The sequence below is a fragment of the Halichoerus grypus genome, chromosome 5, assembly GCF_964656455.1.
Source record: "Halichoerus grypus chromosome 5, mHalGry1.hap1.1, whole genome shotgun sequence".
Taxonomy (NCBI): Eukaryota; Metazoa; Chordata; class Mammalia; order Carnivora; family Phocidae; genus Halichoerus; species Halichoerus grypus.
The window spans coordinates 86,085,790-86,102,435 of NC_135716.1; the positions used below are offsets into that span (position 1 = coordinate 86,085,790).

General features: G+C 38.5%; 1 protein-coding gene across 1 annotated transcript in view; it reads left to right on the forward strand.

The window, feature by feature from the left end:
* The first annotated feature begins 6,012 nt into the window (after positions 1-6,012).
* The window catches only part of OTUD7B (OTU deubiquitinase 7B), an 82,998-nt gene continuing 72,364 nt past the window's right edge, over positions 6,013-16,646 (forward strand). The window contains exon 1 of the mRNA XM_078072499.1: positions 6,013-6,167. Coding sequence (XP_077928625.1) covers positions 6,131-6,167 — 37 coding nt within the window. The 5' untranslated portion in view covers positions 6,013-6,130. The remainder of the gene's footprint in view (positions 6,168-16,646) is intronic.

The window sequence follows — 16,646 nt, forward strand, 5'->3', positions numbered from 1 at the left end:
TTCTCCCTCTCCCACTCCCCCTGCTTGTGTTCCCTCTCTCTCTGTGTCTCTCTCTGTCAAATACATAAATGAAATCTTAAAAAAAAATAAATAAAAGCTAACAACACATGCTAAGGCAAAAAGAATTAAGACCTCAATGTGAAAATAAGAAGTAAAACTTAAAATTTTGAGTTTGAGATGTGAAAGATTTGTTCTTAAACCAAAGATGAGTTCTTAAACCAAACACCGAAAGCACAAACTTAAAAGAAAAAGAAAGATTAATTTTACTACATTAAAATCCCATTCACTGGGGTGCCTGGGTGGCTCAGTCGGTTAAGCGTCTGCCTTTGGCTCAGGTCTTGATCCCAGGGTCCTGGGAACGACCCCATGTCTGGCTCCCTGCTCCGCGGGAAGCCTGCTTCTCCCTCTCCCGCTCCTCCTGCTTGTGTTCCCTCTCTTTCTAGCTCTCTCAAATAAATAAAATCTTTAAATAAAATAAAATAAAATCCCATCTACAACAAAAGCCCCATAAGCACAGGAAAAACGGCCACATACTAGAAGACACTTGCTAGGGGTATGTTTGGGGGTTGTGTGTATGAGTTTACATCTGAAAGGGTTAGTATCCAGGATACCTAAAGTACCTTGTAAAACAGGTGGAATTTAAAATGGATAAATGTCTAGAATCTTCTGCTTAGTTTAGTTGGCTCAGGATGGGGAATATCTGATTTATGAGCAATACTTAGATAAAGACCATGGGCTTAACTATGAGGCAATAATTTGATCTGGCTTACAAAAGAGAAGCAGATGCCAGCTTCAATCATAGTATAAGAACACTGTCCAGAACTCTATTTTGTCCAGGCTATACCCAGCATATTGAGTTTTTCATAATTAGCGAATATTCAAGTAATTTTTTAACTAAAAAAAGGAAAATGTATGATGAGGTTTGAAATCGGACTGATAATGTGCCAAGTCTGGTAAAATAGATATTTATTATCCAACTTTCAAATTTTTGTTGCTGTTATCTTTTCTCCCATTTTATTTGTTCTTGGAGGAATATGCCTTTATTGTCACTTTAGTGGTGTTTACACAAGGTAAACACTTGTGTTCAATCCACCATCTATAAACAGTCCTTTTCTTCAGATTAAGGAATGAGCAATAAGATAAACAACTTTTATTAAAAAAAAAAGAGGGAGTGGCATTTTGTGCTACTTCTTGAATATTTTGAGATCCATCAGGGACAGCTAGCATGCTTTCTTAGGAACTGATCCGCAATATTATTTTCATTACATAAAATGTTGAGCTGACTGGGCCATATCTGACCTAATTTTTGCTAGCCCATATTTTCTCATATATGCTTGAAAATAGCCATAACTAAAGAAAATCTTTTATTTAAAAATTAACTATTATATTTTGTGTCTATAGGATGTATGCGAGCAATAGAAAAGCAGTTCGCTCTTATTTTTAAAGGCCTGGACAGCAGTGTTTATGTTGCTTTTGTTTAAATCTTACCTGATGAATAATTCAATTCTAGGAAGGAATTAAAGACATACGAGCTCAAATTCTTCAGTTTTGTGGGTATTGTTAAATTGTTGCGGGACAAACGTTTGTTAGGTAAGATGAGTTAATGACTTTAATCAATATGAAAATCACCAAAGCATATCTTAGTTTCATACTTTTTCTTTCTGGATTCATTCCCTTGCGGATCATTCCATTAAAACAGTTTTTCTCATATTCACCACAGCTTTATTTATGATCAACACAAAAATGATTGATTACATAATGATGGATTTATTCCTTTGAATGTTGAACAGTCACAAAAGTTATAATGATGAACATAGTTACACGGTAAAGTCTCACAAGAGAACAATAGATGAGCAAGTATCAGACAAAGATATTTCATGAGGGAGGCAGTGTGATGTCATAGAAAGACACCAACTTTGAACCCAAAGCAACCGAGGTCTCAATCTCAGGTTTACTACTACACCAATTGTGTGGCTTGACTCCCTAGACTTCAGTGTCCCCATCCGTCCAATGGGTATATTGTTAGCTGCTCTGCAAGTTTGTTGTGAAGATGTGAATTAAACCCATACCTAGCACAGTCCTTGGCACACAGTGGTAATGTTAATTGAGCACCTACCACAATGGCAACCGTAAACCAGACTTAAACCTTAAAGGAAGATAGAAATATACACATATGATGGCCCAATGCTAAGGGTATAGTTGGCATGTTGTTTTTCTCTTTTCTAGAAACTGGAGCCACGGCAGCTGACTGTTCTGTGTTAGAGGATAATAGATGTTCTAAATGTCACTGTATTTTGCAAGTGAGGGTGCCCATGTCACTCACACTTGCACCCTGCGTTCTTCTCTCTGAGGCTCAGGCTTCGGAGATTCAGGCTGCCTTTTTCTCCCTGGATACTCAATCCCTCCCAAGTCTAGCCCTGGACTGGAATACTCTGTCCCCCCATTGCTCATTCCTCCCAGGCCTTTTTCATTTTAAGGATGCTATTATAAACCACTTTGGGGAGTTACAAAAAACAAGCACTGAGAAATTACAAAGCACACAAAGATCTTAGAGGAGCGGCCTTTGACATGGTAACTCAAAGGTGAAGCTCCCCGTTGTAAGCAGAATAATGCCACCCTCCCAAAAGATGTCCACATTAGGATTAGGATCCTTAGAACCTGTGAATATGTCGTGTTAGATGGCAAAGGAGAATTAAGATTGCAGATGGAATTAAGGTTGCTAATCAGCTGACTCTAAGATATAAAAGAGTACTGGTGACTATAGTCAATAATACTGCATTATATATTTGAAAGTTCCTAAGAGAGTAGATCTTAAAATTTCTTATTACGCGAAAAAAATGTAACTATGTGAGGTGATGGATGTTAACTAAACTTATTAGTTGACTTATATTGTGTAATCATTTTACAATGTATATGTATATCAAATCATTATTTTCTACACCTTAAACTAATACGTTATATGTCAACTACATCTCAATAAAATTGGAAAAAGTAAAAATAAAATTTTTATAGTTAAAAAGAGATAGCAAGAATACTATCTAGGTAGGCCCAATGTAATCACAAGGGTCCTTAAAATTGGATAAAAGAGGTAGAAGAGAGGGTCAGAGAAAGATATGACAACGTAAGCAGGGTCAGAGAGTTGCTTAAAACAATATTCTGGTATTAGAAAAAAGTGGCTTTTTAAAGAAAAGATTTCAGCTGCTAGAAAAGATTTTAGGAATGATTCTGATGAAATATTTCTGATGAAATAACCAAAAAGTATGTGCTGAGTTAGTGTGTGATTTCTTAAGCCAAATACTTTTGAACTAAGCAGTAAATAGAGTAATGGTCCCTGAGACCCTTTAAGGGGAGTTGCAAAGTTAAAAATCATTTTTAAAAAATTTTTAGACAGGATATGCCTTCTCCCCTCCCCAGTCCCATTGATATTACATTGATGCAAAAGCAATGGTAGGTAAAACTGCTAGTCCCTTAACACAAATTAAGCAGTGGCACCAAACTATACTGCTCAGTGGTCATTGTATTCTTCACTGCCATCCACTTGTAAAAAGAAAGGGAGAGGGGAAAGAGAAAAAAAGAAGGAAGAAAGGAAAGAAAGAAGAAAAGGAGAGAAAGGAGGAGAGAAAAAAAGAAGGGAGGAAGGAAGGAAGGAATAAAAAACAGAAAGACCAGTTTCACTTAAGACTGATCTTAATGAAGCAGAAGAAATTATTTTATTAAATGTTCCCTGGGTAGGTGTGTTTTTGACATTCTGGGGGATGAAATAAGAACACGTAAACACTTCTGCTATACACCAAAGTGTGATGGTTGTCCTGTGGAAAAACATTTGTGCAGTTGCTTGAATGGTGACCCGAACTAGCTACTTTTTTGGCCACGGACGCCATTTTTACTTGAAAGAACGACTACTGATGAATCTATGGTTGAGACAGGTATATGGTGGATGTTTTCTTGAAAAGGAACAAAGTGAGCCTGCCACTTCAAGGTAAACAACTGACCAAATCTGTTGCCAATGATAAAATCTGGGCTTTGGAACAAATGTAGGAATTTTGGAAAGATTGTACTGTCATTGTGAACTTGACAGCTTCTTAATACTTAAAGATTTTCTAATCGGATCATATTCATAAATATAATATCTTGCTATTATACAATGAAATGTGTTAACATTTGGAAGATCTGCATAATTCAGTGACCCAATATTTTTGAAAGGATCAACGCATGATGTTACAAAATAAGCATGAGTAAAAGATCTATTCAAAGAACAAGGTGGACTAATTTTTTTTTTAAAGATTTATTTGTTTATTTTAGAGAGAGAGAGAGGGAGAGAAAGCATGGGGAGGAACAGAGGGGAAGGGGGAGAATCCTTGATCTGACTTCCCGATAAGCGGGGAGCCCAAGGCGGGGCTTGATCCTGGGACCCTGAGATCATGACCTGAGCTGAAATCAAGAGTTGGATGCTTAACTGACTGAGCCACCCAGGTGCCCCTGGACTAATGGGTTTTAGTGTAACAGTATGAAAAGTTCATTGATATGCTTTCAGATTCCACATTGCAACTAACCTTTTATTTTTTATTTATTTATCTTTTTATATAGTAACTTTATTTTTTCTCTTTTTAAAATTATTATGTTCAATTAGCCAGCATATAGTATATCATTAGTTTTTGATGTAGTGTTCAGCGATTCATTAGTTTCATATAACACCCAGTGCTCATCACCACACGTGCCCTCCTTAATACCCATCACACGGTCACCCCATCCTCCCACCCCCCTCCCTTCTGTAAACCTCAGTTTGGTTCCTGGAGTCCACTACTACTTGTTGGGATGCCTGGGTGGCTCAGTTGATTAAGCGTCTGCCTTCAACTTAGGTCATTATCCCAGGGTTCTGGGTTCTGGGACCAGCCCCATCCGGGGCTCCCTACTCAGTGGGGAGTCTGCTTCTCCCTCCCCCTGCCCCCATGCTTTCTCTTACTCTTTCTCTCAAATTAATAAATAAAATCTTTAAAAAAACAAAAAACAAAAAACAAAAACCCTACTACTTGTTAAGTTTTGGGTTAGTGTCAAAGAATATCCACAATTATTTGAAAAGGCCATTAAAATAGTCCTCCTCTTTCTAACTACATATCTTTGTGAGGCTGGAGGCTGGATTTTCTTCAAATATTTCAACCTTTTCAAAGAATATATCACAACAAATTGATTGTAGAAGCAGATATGACAGAAAATCCAGATATCTACTGTTAAGCCATATATTAAAGAGATTTGCCAAAATGTAAAATAATGCCATCCTCTTCCAATTTTTTATTTTTGAAAATATAATTATTTTTCTTAAAATCTATGTTAACATATAATGAATTTATTTTTAAACGAATTAATAGATAGTTTTAGAATATCGCAGTTTTGGGGCGCTCAGTGGGGAGTCTGCTTGAGGATTCTCTCTCTCCCTCTGCCCCTCTGCCCACTCACACTCGTATTCTCTCTCAAGTAAGTAAATTAATCTTAAAAAATAAAATATCTCAGTTTTAATTTTTAATATGGTAAATATCAATAGGTATTACCCTTCCAGTCAAAACTCTTTGGGGTTCTCAATAATTTTTTAATGTAAAGGGCTCCTGAGACCAAAAAGATTGAGAGCCACCAGAACAGATGCTTTTATTGCATGTTGATCTTATGATGAAAGTTGCTAAAATAAGTTATGCTGTGAATCTTCTTAATACGTTAAATCATGTTGACATTTTTTAAAGGCAGTTAAGTAAATATAAAACAATAAAATTGCAGTGTTTAATATATGCTATTTCTGACAGGTCAAAGCCTACATTTATACTTATATTTTTGGCCTGCTCAAATGCCATAACAACCCCATAAAACTTATATAAAAACTCAAGAACTTGCATTCAAGCACTGGAAAACAGATTTCTAGATTATTCTGACAGAGTCCAATTATGCTAAAAGCCAGAGGGATGAGCCACTTCAAATGTTTGCAGAAATGATTTCTTTTTTTAAAGTAGCTCTGTCAGCTGGAGAACAGAAAAAGAACAAAGTTGCTGAACGAGGATGGGTTGGAGTAGGCCAGAACTCCCGTCTTAATTCTGAATTGGCATTCTGGCTGCAGCTAGGAGAAGCCTAAGTGTGCGGGAGATCTATGGGGCTTTCAGCTACATCAAACTCAAAGTGCTTACGTGAGTCATTTTTAAGTTCTAACTGCAAGTATGGTATGGATTATGACTTTAATGGATAGCAATGGACCTGTGAGATTTTGTGTTCATTATACTTCAACGGACTGCTTCGGTTACCTAATCTATGGATTGATCATGATACCTCTTCATCAAATCCCACGACATATTATCATCAGCACCAAACTGTGTATATGAAAGCCTTCTGAGAAATGAACAGTGTTAAATGAAAGATTTATTAATAATAATAATAATATGCTTAGAGACATTTTAGTATTGTGGTTTTGGACTTAGACTAGTCAAGCCTTAAATTCTGGCTTTGCCACTGACGATCGTGTAACTTGAAAGAAGTTTCTTTAACCTACGTGACCCTCAGTCTTGTTTATTATAACACTTGTGATACTACTTATCTCATGGGTTACCGGGAGGATTAATGAAGTAAAGTGCTTATTATGTAATAAGCGTGCCTACCCGTAATAAAGTGTGCAGCAGATACCAGTTCCTGCAGTTATCAACTACAATAATAATTATACCAATGTTAACTTTATACCTTAATGATAGGGGTTAGCAGAGATTAAAGCTATCTCATATCTTATTCTGTTATTTACCATGAGCAAGTTCTTTGAGGCATAGAGCCACTTGGGTAATATTGAGTAACATTTGAGGACATAGCTAGGATTCCTATCTTCCCCCAACTATTTCACTTACTTGTCCAGATAGCAGGGAAAATAATGATGTTTGATGGCTGAAGGAAAAAATATTTAGTCCTCAAAAAGGCCATATTTGAAAGATGCATATTATGATTAGTAGACCTTTTCTGGGCAAAAGGTGATAATACCAGTATCCAAAACTGTTCAAGGAAATGAGGCAGTGGAAATATAAAATAGTACAATATTTTGTCAGGCAATTTAGTAATATGTAAAATATCTTAAAAATATTCAAACTTCGACCCAGCATTCCTATCTTTCGGTGAGGAAAAGGGACCAAGATGTATAAGAAAGATTTGTATTTTTTTTTTAAGATTTTATTTATTTATTTGACAGAGAGAGACACAGCGAGAGAGGGAACACAAGCAGGGGGAGTGGGAGAGGGAGAAGCAGGCTTCCCACCGAGCAGGGAGCTGGATGTGGGGCTCGATCCCAGGACCCTGGGATCATGACCTGAGCCGAAGGTAGACGCTTAACGACTGAGCCACCCAGGTGCCCCAAGAAAAATTTGTATTTATGGATGTTCTTCACAGCATTATGTATAATAGTGAGATAGAAACAACAAGTTAAATGTGTAATAATAGAAATTACTTAAGTAAAATATAGCCTAGTCATAGAATGAAAGAATATGTAACTACTAAAAGTCATATTGGGGGTAAAAATCTCAAATGCCTTCAGGTGCTTAGCCAGCAAACCAAAAATGCGATGTACCTGAGTATAAGATACTAGTGAGTGGTCTGTGTTAAACCGGAGAGTTCATGCTCCACTTGAAGGCACTAAAATTCAAATTATAAAACAATGCTATTCTGGTCAACAAAAGGCAAAGTCTGAATTCTGCACACAGGTTTAAAAGCTTGAAACAGCTACTGATGGAGAATATTAAAATGTGGGAAAATATACATAGTATCGGGCGCCTGGGTGGCTCATTTGGTTAAGCGACTGCCTTTGGCTCAGGTCATGATCCTGGAGTCCCAGGATCGAGTCCCGCATCGGGCTCCCTGCTCAGCAGGGAGTCTGCTTCGCCCTCTGACCCTCCCCCCTCTCATGTGCTCTCTCTCTCTCTCATTCTCTCTCTCAAATAAATAAAATCTTAAAAAAAAAAAAAATTACCGAAAATATACATAGTATCCTTTTTAATTTTCTTCCTTCCTTCCTTCCTTCCTTCCTTCCTTCCTTCCTTCCTTCCTTCCTTCCTTCCTTCCTTCTTCCTATTAAGTAGGCTCCATGCCCAGTGTGAAGCCCAACGCAGGGCTTGAACTCACAACCCTGAGATCAAGACCTGAGCTGAGATCAAAAGTAGGACACTTAACCGACTGAGCCATCCAGGTGCCCCTACATTGCTATACTTTTAAGTGCCAAAAGCAAATAAGAAAAGTACAGGTAAAGGATGATTTCAATATTTTTTAAAGGTATGCGTGTTTATAGACATATCCCTTTCCTCTCCGTTGGTTGGTCTGTCTGATCTGTGCGGGAGTATATTTGTCAAAACAATAGTAGCAAACACTTACATAGACCTTACTACGTGCCAGGGATTGTTTTAAGCACCTTACACATGTTGACTCATTTAATCCTCAGAGCAATAATAGATACTATCACTACCCCCATTTTACAGATGCTAAAGCTGAGGCACAGAGAGGTTAAGTAATCTGTCCAAGGTCACACAGCTCAAAAGTAGCAGAGATGGGATTCAAACTGAGGCAGTAGAGTCATGCTATATTAAAACCAAAAAAGTTTGACTTGTTTGAGGTTTTTTTGGTGTAGCTTTTATTTTCTTTATGTCTTTTTGGTGGTTAAAATTTTTCTATAATGAGGGGCACCTGGGTGGCTCAGTCGGGTAAGCGTCTGCCTTCAGCTCAGGTCATGATCCCAGGGTCCTGGGATCGAGCCCCACATCAGGTTCCTTGCTCAGCGGGGAAGCCTGCTTCTCCCTCTCCCTCTGCCTGCTGCTCCCCCTGCTTGTGCTCTCTCTCTGTCAAATAAATAAATAAAATATTTTAAAAAATTAAAAAAAATTTTTTTTCTATAATGAGCATGTATCTTATAATCAGAAAAAGCACCATGTTTTATGAAAAGTGCACATTTATTGCCTAGGCTTGTGCTCCTTTTGGCTTCTCCAATTACTGTTCTCTATTAATGAAAATTAGTTTGTCTGATTTGCTACCTGAGACCTTAGGCCCTGAGGAAATAAAAAATAGGACAGGTACATTTTATGGAGGTGGAAGGAAGAGCACGTCAGTAACAGGCTCTGTGGGACAGCGGAAGAGCGTTGAGCCAGAAACAGCAAGACTAGGTTAATGAGTGCAATGCGGGTGGCTATCACCACAGACAAGTATTGTCTGGACCTGGCCCTATACCTCATTTAAAATATGATAATATTATTTAATATATTACTTTCATTGTCACATAAATTTTTTTTAAATTTATTAACAAATATTCATTAGATTCCTCCTTGCTAGGCACAAATGTGCAATGAAAAGTCATATAAGGAACCTGTAACTTAGTAAGGGAGATATGGGACTACTAGAATATGATCATTATCAGTAAAAAGATACTGTGTACCTTGAGAAGTCAAAGTGGGGAGAGCTTAATTATTTTTTCCAGCTTTATTGAGCTATAAATGATATATAACATTGTGCAAATTTAAGGTATACAAGGTGATGATTTGATACACATATATGTTGCAAAATGTTTACCACGGTAAGGTTAGTTAACAGCTCCCCCACCTCACATAATCACCATTTGTGCATATGGTAAGAATATTGAAAATCTACTCTCTTGATGACTTTCAAATATATAATACAGTATTGGTGGTTTTTTTTTTTTTTTTTTAAGATTTTAGTTGTTTATTTGAGAGAGAGAGAGACAGAGCACCGTTGGGGGGTGGCGGTGGGGGGGGGCAACAGCAGAGGGAGAAGCCGGCTCCCCGCTGAGCAGGGAGCCCGATGTGGGCTCGATCCTGGGACTCCAGGATCAGGACCTGAGTGGAAGGTAGACGCTTAACTGACTGAGCCACCCAGGCGTCCCAATATAATACAGTATTGTTGACTATAGTCACCATGCTATACATTAGATCCCCAGGGGGAACTTCATTTATCCCAAAAGTCTTTGACCCTCTGCCAGGTGTTAAACACTATTCTAAGTACCGGGAAGATAGCAAATGATGAGACAAACACAATTCCCTGACCTCAGAGTGTTTACGTTCCAACATTGAAGACAGAGAAGTAATTATAACATAGTCTCGAGTAAAGGAAGAAAAGAGTAAAAGAAAAAGAAAGAAAACGCCCCAGCTCACATTATAATCTGGCAAAGCCAGGATACATAAAAATGTACTAATTAGCTCCACAAAAGAATATTATAGGTCATTCTTAACTAATGAACACATGTGTAAAATCTGAAATATTAGCAAATTAAATCAGTGGTGTAGTCAAAGCCTCATCATGACCAATGAGATGTATTCCAGGTTTATAGAATGGTTTGATATTAGAAAGTCTATACATAGAATTCAATAGATTAATATACTAAAGAGGGAAAGATCATTTTAAGAGATGGATAAAAAGGATTTGATAAAATGCAATGTCACTCTTGAATAAATAATAAAAATCCTTAGCAAAAAAGGAATAGAGAGAAAATTTCTTAACTCGATAAAGAGTTCTTAATGTAGAAGCAGACATTATACTTAATGGTACAACTTTAGAAGAATTTCTGGTCAGGGGAATTCATCACCACTATTCAACATTTATTAGAAGTCAAACTGATGCAATAATGTGAGAACAATAAAAGATATACAGACTGGAAAAAGAGAATTGTCTTTATCTGAAGATGACCTGATGATCCACATAGAAAAGAAAACAAATGGGCAAACTATTGAAACCAATCAGAGCAGGCTGACAAGATCAACGTACAAAAATAATGTTTCTCTATACCAGTAGTAACCACTTGGAAAATGAAATAGTAAAAAAATTCCTTTCCCACCAGACATAAAGTATAATATAATAATCTAATAGTCTAAATCTACATAATCTAATAATTAAATGAGCAGTAACCACTATGTTCACTTAAAAAAAACTACATAAATTAACAATAGTTAAGAATTAAACAAGGGTGACAATTATAGATGCTGCAAATATTGGTGGCCTTTTGCTAGAGCAGTTCCCACGACCCGGTGGGAATGGAAGCCAAATTTAAGTGGGTTGCATGGTTAATGGAAGTTGAAGAAGTGGAGACAAGAGATGGGGTGTACACTTTGAGAGGCTTGGCTGTGAAGGAGATGCAGGGTCCAGTGAATGTTTTGTGAGGCTGGTTTTGGTTTTGTTTGCTTTTAGATGAGGGTGATACGGGCTGCATGGAGGGATCCAGGAAAGAGAGAGAAATGAACAGTATAGAAGACAGAAGAGAAATGGAATACTAATAGTAAAAGTTCCCTGAGGAGTCAGCAGGGGATGGGACTTTGTACAATAGCAGGGGCAGGGATTAGGGGGATTAACCTTGAATAGAAGGGGCATTTCCTCTAAGCCCAGAGGGAAAGGGTTTTAACCAGAAACTTGTGGAAGATGAGGATGGATTCAGTTGTATGTAGGCTTATAGGTGCAGGGTCTGGAGGTTAGGGAAATGCCTTCCACTCACACCAAGGCCTCAGTTTCCTCTGTGAAGTGGGCAGTTTGGTCATCTGAGAAGGAGGAAGGTGATGGTTATAAAGGGAAGATGGTGGTGAGTGTTGGGCATAGAGACTGAAGGAATCAGAGAAGCTTTATAACTTTAAGTTGATATTTAAATTTTTATATTGGCATGGTCCACAGGCGTAATTTTCTCCCATCGTGCTTAGAATGTAGTGGCAAGGAAACCAGCTTTTAGGGATTACATATAAAATAAAGATAAGAGGGAGCTAGTGCACAAAAAATTTCATTATGGGACCCGGTCTCCCTGGAAAGAAAGTGTTGCCAAGAAAAGTCAGATGGACTCAGAGGAAATGAAGACATCTAGAACATGAGACGGTTCTGATGGCAAAGGATGGGTGTGGAGAGTACAGGGGTGAAATAGCTGGAGGAATAGATTGCTGCAGGCTGTGGATTACTAGACTTTAAGACCTCAGAGATGACAATGTGGTGTAGTAAAAAGAGCATTGACTTTGGAGAACCCATTGCGGCGTCCTTGCTATATGGTTGAGGATAAGTTACTTAAATCTCTCTGATCCCTGTTTCATTATATGATAAATGGGAAGCCAGGAGAATGCTACCACCAAATCCCTAGAGACTATGGAGCCTGAAAGAATGAACAACCTCTGCTGCAGGCAGCTGCAAATAAATATGTTCTTAGATTTGCTGTGGGTTCAACTACTGAAACTTCTGGAATTTTTAGTAAGTTCATTCATAAGCTATTGGTAGTACAAATCTAAAGCAACCTTGAGGGACGCCTGGGTGGCTCAGTCGGTTAAGCATCTGCCTTCAGCTCAGGTCATGATCCCAGGGTCTTGGGATCAGGCCCACGTCGGACTCCTTGCTCAGAAGAGAGTCTGCTTCTCCCTCTCTCTTTGCCCCTCTCCCTCTGCCCCTCCCCCCGCTAATTCTCTCTCTCTCTCAAATAAATAAATAAAATGTTTTTTAAAAAAATAAAGCAACCTTGAGGGGCGCCTGGGTGGCTCAGTCGTTAAACGTCTGCCTTTGGCTCAGGTCATGATCCCAGGGTCCCGGGATCAAGCCCCGCATCGGGCTCCCTGCTCAGTGGGGAGCCTGCTTCTCCCTCTCCTGCCTGCGCTGCCCCTGCTTGTGCTCTCTCTCCGTCGGATGAATAAATAAAATCTTTAAAAAAAATAAAACAGGGGCGCCTGGGTGGCTCAGTTGTTAAGCGTCTGCCTTCGGCTCAGGTCATGGTCCCAGGGTCCTGGGATCGAGCCCCGCATCGGGCTCCCTGCTCTGCGGGAAGCCTGCTTCTGCCTCTCCCATTCCCCCTGCTTGTGTTCCCTCTCTCGCTGTGTCTCTCTCTGTCAAATAAATAAATAAAATCTTTAAAAAAAAAAAAATAAATAAATAAAACAATTAACTCTTTGGGGCAAAATGGTTGTGTATAGCTAATTTAGTGAAAACATGAATATTTTTGAATATTACCTGCTACCTAATAAATTAATAGATTTTTCCCATCTCAAGGAATTCAATGTCAAGCTATGGTTTTGTGATTTGGACATTGACATATTATTTTGGCTACTTCAGAAAGCTTTTTTTTTTTTTTTTTTAAAGATTTTATTAAGATTTATCATGACCTGAGCTGAAGACAGATACTTAATCGACTGAGCCACCCAGGCATCCTGCTTTTTTCTTTCCATACAGGAAATTGTATGGAAATGTGTCTGGGAAATTCTTTTGGTCTTAGCTAATTAATCATCTTAATAATTTGAACTCACCAAAGTAGTTGAAGAAATTTCTTTACTTTTCGACTTAAAATTTCCCATGATAGAATAGAATAGCATAAGCATAGAATTTATATATTTCATAAGGAAGTAATAAAGAAAAGAAATATTTCCAATTTGGAATTTTAAGAGAATGCACTTTTTCTTGGCCTTTATCCTTTTAGCACTAAAGGATACAGTAGAGTAGCCAATTAGCCAATTATTACAAGGAATCTTCTGTGATAAATGAAGTTGGAAATGTTGAGCTGATCACTCTACTTTTGTGCTATGGCTTACCTATTACATGTATCTATGGTATTATAATTATTTATTTCGTCTCTGCCTCCCCTTCAGAGGATGAACACCTTAAAGTCAGGGATAATGACCTAATCTTGTACCCCCAGAACCTAGCTAATGGGGTGCCTATCACATATAGAAGGCACTCAATATGATACAATACATTTGATTTACAATACAATATATTTGGTTTGCTTATCTGAAGCCTGAAAGTTAAAGATTATTTAAAGCAGGAACACATCACATGATTAATGGCATACACTGGTTATACACATAGTATAGCTTTGTCTAGAAATTTAAAAAAATTAGTATCTTTAAATAAATTAAAAATATTAATATACTTCTGATTGCAAATTACAGAAATCCCAATGGAATGAACTTAAGCAAAAAAGGGGGATGTATTGGCTCATATTGCCAAACTACAGAAAGGGTGGGAGTAGAGTGTTCTCCTAGATAGATGACCGGCTCCAAGAGCATTGGGATCATCTGGAATCTCCTCATTTCTTTCTCATCACTTCTCACCTCTGCTTCTCTCTCTGTCTTAGCTTTAATCTTTTAAGTTACTGTCAACATATTTCAACCCTAGCCTTAAGTAGCCCCGAGCTTATACCCTCAGGACCTCATAGCCTCAGAAAAATCCAGTCAGAAAATCCCAAGGAGGGGCTCTGACAGGTCAAATTTGGGTTATGTGTCATCTTTGCACTAATCATGGAGGTCAAGGTGGATGAGATGTTATGTTTGAAACAATCTGGGTCAGGAGCTCATCTCTGTGACCAAGGAAGTGGAATACTGTTATTTGCATGTCTCTCCAAAATCACAGGGTTGCAGTAGGAAAGAGCAATGTCTCCAAAGAAAACAAGTACTGTTATAGTCAGACAAAACAAAAAATATTCATTCCACGGCTGATAACCTATATTGCTAGCTTTCTTCTACTATTCCTTCTGCCCTCTTCCTTAGCAAAATAATCTCTCATTTTAATTTGGCAAATGGCCACCCAGAATAAATCATATATTTATAAGCTTTCTTTGCAGCTGGATGTGGTCATGTGACCAAATTCTGACCAATGATGAAAAACAGAAATGTTGTGTGCAACTTCAAGGAGGTGTTCTAAAAGGAGGGAACGGGTACTTCTTCATTCCCTCCACCTCCCTTTGAGGAACACTGGAAGCAGTACCAGTTCTCACTCAAAGCCACTCTTGCTTCAGAGCTCTCCAGATCCCTTTGCAGCCCTATAAATAGACTCTCCCAGCTTTGCTTCCCCTATACTGTTCCCCTATACATGAACATGAGCTCTTGACCACATCTCCTTCTCCAACCATATAATTCTTTTTGAGAGAGAGAGAGAGAGAGAGCATGCGTGTGCAGGCATGAGGGTGCGAGTGGTGGGGGAGGGGCAGAGGGAGAGGAAGAGAGAGAATCTTAAGCAGGCTCCACACCAAGCCTGGAGCCCAACCTGGGGCTTGATCTCAGGACCCTGGACGCTTAACTGACTGAGGTACCAGGTGCCCCGTCCAACCATATAATTCTTACGGAGGCTTCCATGTTCTTATATAACTCTATTTCTCTGGCCACAGTTGTTGGTCTAGGGCTGGACACCTGACCTAAACATAATAATTCTCCATTCCCCACACCAGACATAATTCAATGGTCTGGCAATGGTCACTTGACCCAATATGGTCCAATCAGAGCCCTTCCTCCAGATTTTTAACTTGGACATGGAAAGCTGGTCTCAGGTGCTCTCTGGTGGAGAACATTGTGAGATGTGAAGCTCTGGAGTTGTTATTACCTCTTGTGTGAAAGAAGCCAGTCTGTAGTGGGTGAGAATAAAGCTCAAATGTGGGAAGAAGTCATGATGAAGCCTGGAAAGAATTCTGGAAATATTTCAGTCCTTGGTTTCAGTCAGTCGCTTCTTCATGAGGTCACTCATATGTAGAGATTTCCCTCAATTATAGAAATTTGTTCTCAAATATCTATATTTATGTCTTTACCATTCTTGTCATATAATGTCATTCAGGCTAACTCCTAAAAGATCAAGAATAATTTTTCTAGCTTTTGTGAAGAGCATGGAAAACAGCATATAGATCAACGTCTCTAACCTCTTTAGTGTTCTTCATCAAGCCATCTGTTCCTAGGCTTTATCACCTTGTACTCAAATCCCTTATCCTCTTTATTGTTCTCTTCCTATTTAAGCTAATGTCCCCTCATAAGCCTGTGAGATCCTTTATTCCCCAAAGTGCAGAGGCAATAATCAGGGACAAGCTCCTGCCAGAAAGACTGTTACCTCAGGCATTATAATTTGCCCTGGTCTCATCCTTAACAACAAAAGTGAAAATGGCTCTATTTGAAGGGGCTTGGGTGCTTAGAAAAGCTAAGCAGGTACTAGATTTAACTTGTAGAATGGAATATTCATTCCATTGCTCGAAAAGTGCTTCTGTTAATATGCTACATAATGGTGCTCCATTGAGAAATAATTGCCTTTCATATCCCTGGCACTGAGCACTAACTGATGTGTCAAAGCTAGGAAGGAATAGAAACTACTATAACGTTGTGTGTCAACCATACTTCAATTAAAAAAAGTTAGGAAGGAATAGTATTGCTCTCAGCTAAAGAAGTTAAATTCTGTCTTCACTCACTAACACGTGTAGGAAAAAGTAGGAAATGTTGATGTCACTCGGTCTGGTTACTATACCTTTTCGTATTTAAAGTCAATACTTCCTGACTGTGCTTTCAGAATGGAGACCAGGAAAGAGGAGTTTCTCTGTCTTTTCTAGTTCCCCACTGCCGGCTGTCATTTAATTGTGGTAAATCTCATGCCACAACAATGGCCAACAATAAAATCTTATTAGAAGCTAATGTTCTTAGCTGTGGCTTCTGTTCCCACAGCTGCTGCTACCGATGAAAATGTTCTGGTCTTTCAGAGAAGACTCCTGACTCTTTAGTAACAGGCCACCTTGAGGTGTTTCTTTTTTCTTTTGGGTTCTTCAAAGTATATACCATTGGACATAAGATGAATCTAGTGAGATACCAGAGAGCTGAGTAAAACTGAGGGTAAATGGAGAGTGACTCCTAAATGACTCGCCCAGAGGATAGACTCTCCCATCT